Here is a 9056-nt window from a genome sequence, read left to right as displayed (position 1 = left end):
CACATTTTGAGGGCAGAGTAAAGGAACTTTTACAATGCAAACTGTAAGAGCATACAGGAGCAGAACTAGGCCATTAAGCCTGTAGAGTCTGCCATTCAGTCATGGCTGATATGTTTCTCACTCAATTCTCCTGCCTTTTTCCCATAACCCTTGATCTTTTTACCAATCAAGAACCTACCTATCTCTGCCTTAAATAGACTCAATGACTTGGCCTCCATAGCCCACTACATCAATGAGTTCCACAGATTAGCCATTTTCTGGCAGAAGAAATTCCTGCTTATCTCTGTTCTAAAGGGTCATCCTTTCATTCTGAGGCTGAGCCCTTGGCCTAGTCTCTCCTACTCGTGGAAACATCTTCTCCATGTCCACTATATCCAGGCCTCTCGGTTGGTATTCTGTAGGTTTCAATCAGATCCCTTCCCATCCTTCTAAACTCCATCGAGTACAGATTCAGAGTTCTAAATTGAACCGCATATAACAAACTCTTTAACCCCAGGATCATACTTGAAAACCTCCATTGGATCCCCTCCAAGGCCAGCGCATCCTTCCTTAGATATGGGGTCCAAAGCTGCTCACAATATTCCAAGTGCAATCTGACCATAGCCTTGTACAGCCTCAGCAGTACTGACTAATATTCCTCTGACTAATATTTCATTTAGGGATGCCACAGGATGGCTGGCATAGGTAAGATAAAATCCGCTCTTCATACAGCAAGAGGTGCATGGATTAGGGAAGAGGCACATTTTGAGGGCAGAGTAAAGGAACTTTTACAATGCAAACTGTAATCTAGTCCTTTGAGATGAATGCTAATATCTGCGGTAGCGGCGGCAGTGGCGTCAAGAACAGATAGAGCGAGATAAGCAGAGGACTCATCGAAGTGTGTTGAACTTTTAACTCATTCCTTTATTTTCCTAGTTTAAACTATGAAAGACTTTAATGAAAACTATGACCTATTTCTTTATTTTTCCACCATTCTATGAAGTAATGCTTAATTTTTTAACTCTTCTTTCTCTTACTACCTTGTACCTAATTTTTTTTTGTACCTAGATACCTAAGGTAACTAAGATGGGCCCATGTGTGGCGACATTATACACTTTTCACTATACTCCTGTACTCCTTTGAGTACACGCAACAATAAAATCTAAAATCTAAATAATATTACATTATCCTTCCTAACTGCCAACTGAACCTGCATGTTATCCTTAAGAGAATGCTGAACTAAGACTCCCAAGTCCCTTTGTGCTTCAGATTTCAGAAGCCTTTCCCCATTTAGAACATAATCTATGCTTCTTCTCCCCACCAACATGCATGACCTCACATTTATTTATTGTATTCCACCTGCCCCTTCTTTGTGCACTCCCCTAGCCTCTCCAAGTCCTTTGTAGCCTCCCCGCTTCCTCAACACTGCTTGTCTCTCTACCTATCTTTGTGTCATTTGCAAATTAGCAACAATGCTCTTACTTCCTTTGTCCAGATCATTAATGTATAACGTGAATGGTTGTGTCCCAATACTGACCCCTCAGAACTCCACTAGTCACCAGCTGCCATCCTGAAAAAGATCCCTTTATCTCTACTCTCTGCCTTCTGCGAGTCAGCCAATCCTCTATCCATGCCGGTACATTGCCCCTAACACCATAGGCTCTTTCCTTATTTAGCTGCTTCCAGTGCGTGACCTTGTCAAAGGCTTCTGGAAATCCAAATAGATCACATCCACTGGCTCTTCTTTGTCTAACTTGGTCATTATCTCCTCAAAGAACTCTTAACAGGTTTGTCAGACAGGACCTCTACTTGATGGAGCCATGCTGACTCGGCCCTGTTTTACCATGCCATAAAATTCTAACAGGACTGGGCAGGATAAATGCAGGAAGGAGGTTCCCCATGACCAAGGAGTCTGGAAACAGGGGTCACAGTCTCAGAATATGAGGCAGGCTATTTAGGACAGAAATGAGGAGAAATTTCTCTGCCCAGAGACCAGTTGAGGCTAAAAATTGAACATTTTCAAGAAGGAGTTAGAGAAAGTTCATGGGGCTAAAAGGATCAAAGGGTTAAGGGAGAAAGTAGGAACAGGGGACTGAGTTGGATGATCAGCCATGTTCATATTGAATGGCCAAGCAGGCTCAAAGGGCCAAATGGCCTACTCCTGCTCCTGTTTTCTATGTTTCTGTATTTCACAAGAGTCTTGAGTCTGGAATTTCTTTCTTGATTTAATGTTTTTGGACAGCAGTAGGACGAGTGTTGGCATCTTGACGAACATTCCTAACCTTAAAAATCAGTTTAGTGATTGCTTGCCAGAGTGATGGAATGGCAAAAAGTTCACTGAAGGACGGAAGAAGAAGTGAGTTTAAAAAAAACCAAGTAAGAAACTGGCAAAAATTCAGAATCTTCTTTTGGTTTACGTTTTTCAAGCATGTCGCTGCGTTTTTGATTATCGAGTTACCTTTTTGCCCCTCACCTATTTTACACTGAGGACTGTGGGGATTTGCTTTAGGAATAACCCTGTACCATGTTACTTGGATGAAGAACGTGGAAAACAAAGCTTCAAAGGAGAATGTGGCAGTCATTCACTGGTATTTTTACGACCAAAGATATAGGCCAAGCAAGTCTCTATCCATGTGATGATGGAACAAAAAGAAAATGTAATCAACTTGATCAGAAATGACACACCTGCCAACCAAGTGGACTTGAACACAAATCTTTTGGCCCAGAAGTAGGGACATTACCAACACACCACAAAAGATATTGATGTTGTAGCAGTACTTGCAGGGAATGAACTTCACCAGGGACACCACTGTCTATACCATGTGCTGGAATCTCTAAACACCCCACCTTTAACATTTCAGTACTCGGGATTATATAGTGAACATACAATACCCCTGCATTGCATGATTATTGCAGGCTATGCTTGGAGATGTTGGCACGTCGTTTTTGAAAAACGCAGCGAGTTGTCAACTGGGATACACTGGAGGAAGCAGATCCAATAGTAACTTTCAGTCAGGATTAAGGTTGGTTGGCTCAGTTGGCTGGATGGTAGGTTTGCAATGCAGAGTGATGCCAACAGTGTGACATGAGGTTACCATGAAGGACTGTCCTTTTCCACCTCTTCTGCTCACCTGAGGCGTGGTGATCCTCAGGTTAAACCACCCTCAATCATCTCTTTCTAAGGAGAGAGCAGCCCAATGGTCTGGTAGGACTGTGGTGACTTTACTTCAGATGCATACTTGAAAGGGAAATGAAAACATAGGGTGAAGGGGAAAGAGCAGGGACGTGAGATTAATTGGATAACCCTTCCAAAGAACTGGCGCAAGCATGATGGATTGAGTGGCCTCCTTCTGCATTATAGCAATGCAATGCTTAAGCAATCTATATTGCACAGATTTATCAGACCTGCTGGCGTTTATTTCTTTTGGATACGGCAGGCATTGCAATCTCAGTCAAGACCTGTAACTTTTTATGTAAAAAAACAATTCTTAAATCCCAGTTATTTGCTGAAAGAATGAAACTCCAAGAGTTCACTCTTTAAAGCAAAATACTTTTTTTAACCGTAACACAGTAAAAACAAAGCAGACACTAAATAATATATTGGATAACCGCATATGCTCTCAAACTCAGCATCAACATAAATTAAACCTGAATTAAAAGCCAAATTATGGTTAATTTAAAAATGATAAATATGCATTAAATGACAACTGCAACTAATCTTATGGATTGGCTCAGCAACCCATTCATCATATTTTCCAATAATCTCAGTCACAGAATCCTTCAACAGTCTTGTCTTCATCACTAGGAATTTCAGTTTCTCTTCTAATAGGATTTGGCCTGATCCCCAGTAGACAGAAGTTCACAATCAACCTGGGTTCCATAAGTATCACCTTCACCAAAAATGGCACGTATCTGCAGAATTTCCTCCTCCTGGATAACGTAAAACCACCAGCAGTATCTCCAAATGACTTCATTTTAGTCTATTCTCAGCTACTGGATCTAGCCTTAGCTATCCCATAATACTGGGATCATCATCTGAAGCTGGAGTGCTCCATGTTCTTCTATATGGTTTCAACCAGGTTTGGTCAACCCAGAAACAGAAAGTGATGGAGGAACTCAGCAGATTTGGCAGCATTTGTGGAGAAAACTTCAAGTCCAATGACCCTTTTTCATAACACTTCTTGAGTTTATTCACTGTGAGGGTCATGAATCTTGGAATTCTTTACCCAGAGTGCTGTGGAGGTTCCATCATTGAATACATTCACAGCAGAGATTGATATATTTGTATACATTGGATATATTAAAGCCATCAAGGAGTAGTGTGGGCAAATGGTATTCAGGTAGAAAATCAGCCATTATCTAGCTGAATTGTAGAACAGGGTGGAGGGGTTGATTAGCCTATCTTACTTTTATTTTCTGCCTCCTTTCTTTTCCTTTTCAATTAGGTTCTATCTTAAAGCCTTGAAATGGTGGATTTCATCAACTAGTTGTAGATCTGTAGAGCTTTCATCAGCATCATGACATATGTTGGAATTGTATGGAAAGGAAGCATTCCCAAAGTACAGAGAGACATTGAGAGCTTTACTGTATACTGTGCTGTATTTGTCTTGGGAGTGTTTGGTGACAGTGTGAAAGGAGCCTTACTTTCAGTTTGAAAGAGAGACATTTATTGCCTCAATGTGCCCTTTTTAATCAATATTGACCAGTTTTACAAGAATCTTACTCACTCATTGTGCAGCTTGATTGTGATCAATGCACCATGTACATTCTGATTACACAAAAAGTAAAATACCATGGATGCTGGAGAAACTCAGAAATCAGGCAGCATCTGTGGAGAGAGAAACAGTTGCCATTTCAGGTCAACGACGTTTCATCTGAACTTGATATTTGGTTTCTTGGCAGCTACTGTCATATCTTTACCATAGTCTCAGCAACAAAGGTAGTTTTCTCAATAATGTGGGGCTTAACCAATGATCCTTAAGGGGAACAGTGGGGGGGAAAATACACGAGTCTATAAACATTAGGTAAATTTCGACTTTTACACTTTTCAAATGGTAGGACGATGGATGTTGTCTATATGGACTTTAGTAAGGCTTTTGACAAGGTCCCACATGGCAGGCTAGTCATGAAGGTTAAGTCGCATGGGATCCAGGGAAAGCTAGCTAATTGGATTCAAATTGGCTCAATGGTAGGAAGCAGAGGGTGATGGTTGAAAGTTATTTCTTGGACTGGACCCCTATGACTACTGGTGTGCCACAGGGGTTGGTGCTGGGACCTTTGTTATTTGTTATTCACATAAATGATCTGAAATGTGAATGTACAAGGCATGATTAGTAAGTTTGCAGATGATACAAAATTGGGAGGTATTGTTGATAGCGAAGAAGGTTACAAAAAATTATGGAGGGATCTTGATCAGATGGGAACGTGGGCTAAGGATTGGCAAATGCAGTTCAATACAGGTAAGTGTGAGGTGTTGCACTTTGGAAAGTCAAACCAAGGTAGGATTTAAACAATAAATGATAAGGTCCTCAGGAGTGTTGTGGAACAGAGGGACCTAGGAGTACATGTACATAGTTTGTTGAAAGCGGTGTCACAGGTGGACAGATTGGTGAAGAAGGCATTTAGCATGCTGACCTTCATTGGTCAAGGCATTGAGTATAGAAGTTGGGATGTTATTGTTAGAGTTGTATAATTCGTTGGTGAAGCCACACTTGGAGTATTGTGTACAGTTTTGGTCACCCTTTTATAGGGAAGACATAGTTAAACTGGAAAGTGTGCAAAGACAGGACAATAGGCCTAGTTATAGGGAGAGGTTGGCCAGGATAGGACTTTATTCCTTGGAATGTAGGAGAAAGAGGGTTGACCTTATTGAGGTATATAAAATCATGATGGGCATATACAGCATGAATGCGTACAGTCTTTTTCCCAGGGATGAGGAATTGAAAACTAGAGGGCATAGGTTTAAGGTGAGGGGGGAAAGATTTAAGAACGACCTGAGAGGCAACAACTTCTTCACAAAGAGAGTAGTTCATATATGGAATTGGCTGCTCAACAAAATGGTTGAGGCAGGTACAATAGCAACATTTTAAAAAACATTTGGATATGTACATTGATGGGAAGGGTCAGAGCAATATGGACCAAATGCGGGCAATTGGAACAAGCTGAGTGGTCAGCATGAATTAATTTGGGCCGAAGGGCCTGTTTCCATGCTGTTTCCACCTATGACTCAATAACTTTGATGCAGAGTCAAGATGATTTCATTATCTAAATAAAAACCAAATAACTGCTGATGCTGTAAATTAGGAACAAAAGCAGAAGTTGCTAGAAAAGATCAGCAGGTCTGGCAGCATCTGTGAAGAAAAAACATAGAGTTAATGTTTCAGGTCCTGTGACCCTTCCTCAGAACTGATGGTAACTAGGAAAATGCCACTTTTTCTGCAGAAGATAGAATGGGAGGAGGAGGTAACACTTTAACATACCACCCTGTTCCCTAGCCAACATTGCTATCTCAGGCTTGCTGCAGTGTTCCAGTGAAGCTCGGTGCAAGCTGGAAGAACAACGCCTCATTTTCCGCTTGGGGATCCTGCAGCCCTCCGGACTCGATATCGAGTTCAATAATTTTAGGGCCTGAACTCTCCCATGTCCTAGGCCCCTACCCCACACACCAGGCCTTGTTATCACATAGTCTGCCATTACACATTACCTATTGTTAGCCACTAACAGTCTCCATTAACAGTTATTCACCCTGCCAGCCAGATCGTTATCAACTCTTTGTCTGTCCAACTGTTCTTCTTTCTCGAACAAAAACAAAGTTGCTGGAAAAGCTCAGTAGGTCTGGCAGCATCTGCGGAGGAGAAAACAGAGTTAACGTTTCGGGTCCAGTGACCCTTCCTCAGAACTGATGGTGGCTGGGAAAACGTCAGTTTATACGCAGAAAATAGGGAGGTGGGTGGGGTAGGGAGTAAACAATAGGTTAGAGCCCAAAGAGAGAGAAAGATAGTTGGACAAAGGAATTGCTAACGATCAGGCTGGGAGGGTGAATAGTTGTTAATGGGGACTGTTAGTGACTAACAACAGGGGGTGTGTAATGGCAGGCTGTGTGATAACAAGGCCTGGTGTGTGGGGTGGGGGGCTGGGACATGGGAGAGTTTAGGCCCTAAAATTATTGAACTCAATATTGAGCCCGGAGGGCTGTAGGGCCCCCAAGCGGAAAATGAGGTGTTCTTCTTTCTCTTTGGGCTCTATCTCCACCTATCATTTACTCCTTACCCCCTCTCCCCCACCCTATCTTCTGCATATAAACTGACATTTTCCTAGCTCCATCAGTTCTGAGGAAGGGTCACCGGACCCGAAACATTAACTCTGATTTTTCTTCACAGATGCTGTCTGACCCGCTGACCTTTTCCAGCAACTTCTGTTTTTGTTCGTTATCTAAATCATTGTTGTCATTATGTATCCACTTTCAAAATGTTTGTTGACCAAATGACACTATTTCATTTGGATTAGGAGTAACGGGTGTTTGCATTATCAATGACTTGCATTCTATTGAAAGTTAATAATGCATTGTCTGACTAAATAACAAATGGAATAATGTTGTGAGTTTGAGCTCAGTAAGCATTGAAGATCTTGTAAAAATACTAACACCACAGTTGACCTGTGTGCAGAACCAGTATTCAGAATTTGATATTCATTGCTTTCCATCTTTCACAGATAATTGAGTTAAAGTTTGAGAAGTTTGATGTTGAAAGAGATAACTACTGTCGCTATGATTATGTTTCTGTATTTAATGGTGGTGAAAATGATGAAGCAAAACGGATTGGAAAATACTGTGGCGACAGTCCTCCAGCGTAAGTGATGTCACATTAGTTTTGTACATGTTATTGTTTCTTTTGTCGTAGAATCATAGAATGCTCTGGCACAGAAGGCACTATATAGTCTGCATCAGTTCTCTCCAAGAGCAATTCAGCCTGTCTCACTCTTCTGTTCTTTTCCCATGCCACTTCAAATTTTGTATCTTCAGGTCTCTGTCTAATTCCTTTTTAAATCTGCCCCCACTATACACACTTGTGCAGTCAATTCTAAATATTAATCACTCGTTGCACAAAAAAACTTTATCATTTTGCCTTTGATTTAAAAAAAAACATTCATGATAAATCTGGGCCCTAGATTTCTACCCCTGCAACAAGTTAGCCAGGAAGGACCTAAAGAGAGAGCTAGGAAGAGCCAGGAGGGGACATGAGAAGTCTTTAGCAGGTAGGATCAAGGAAAACCCTTAAGCTTTCTATAGGTATGTCAGGAATAAAAGAATGACTAGAGTAAGATTAAGGCCAGTCAAAGACAGTAGTGGGATGTTGTGCGTGGAGTCCGAAGAGATAGGAGAGGCGCTAAATGAATATTTTTCGTCAGTATTCACACAGGAAAAAGACAATGTAGTCGAGGAGAATACTGAGATACAGTCTATTAGACTAGACGGGATTGAGGTTCATAAGGAGGAGGTGTTAGCAATTCTGGAAGGTGTGAAAATAGATAAGTCCCCTGGGCCGGATGGGATTTATCCTAGGATTCTCTGGGAAGCTAGAGAGGAGATTGCAGAGCCTTTGGCTTTGATCTTTATGTCGTCATTGTCTTCAGGAATAGTGCCAGAAGACTGGAGACTAGCAAATGTTTTCCCCTTGTTCAAGAAGGGGAGTAGAGACAACCCTGGTAATTATAGACCAGTGAGCCTTACTTCGGTTGTGGGTAAAGTGTTGGAAAGGATTATAAGAGATAGGATTTATAATCATCTAGAAAGGAATAATTTGATTGGGGATAGTCAACACGGTTTTGTGAAGGGTAGGTCATGCCTCACAAACTTTACTGAGTTCTTTGAGATGGTGACCAAACAGGTGGATGAGGGTAAAGCAGTTGATGTGGTGTATATGGATTTCAGTAAAGCATTTGATAAGGTTCCCCATGGTAGGCTATTGCAGAAAATACGGAGACATGGAATTGAGGGTGATTTAGCGGTTTGGATCAGAAATTGGCTAGCTGTAAGAAGACAGAGGGTGGTGGTTGATGGGAAATGTTCATCCTGGAGT

The 9056-nt window shown here is 41.5% G+C and overlaps 1 protein-coding gene across 1 annotated transcript in view; it reads left to right on the top strand.

Annotated features, from left to right (window-relative positions):
- Positions 1 to 9056, top strand: part of pcolce2b (procollagen C-endopeptidase enhancer 2b) — a 50097-nt gene that overhangs the window by 20464 nt on the left and 20577 nt on the right. Inside the window, 1 exon segment of the mRNA XM_048604490.1 lies at positions 7690 to 7835. Coding sequence (XP_048460447.1) covers positions 7690 to 7835 — 146 coding nt within the window.

The sequence above is a fragment of the Rhincodon typus genome, chromosome 13 (genome assembly GCF_021869965.1).
Source record: "Rhincodon typus isolate 14 chromosome 13, sRhiTyp1.1, whole genome shotgun sequence".
NCBI lineage: Eukaryota > Metazoa > Chordata > Chondrichthyes > Orectolobiformes > Rhincodontidae > Rhincodon > Rhincodon typus.
Note: the sequence above shows the minus strand (reverse complement) of the source record. Positions and strands in the feature narration are given on the sequence as shown.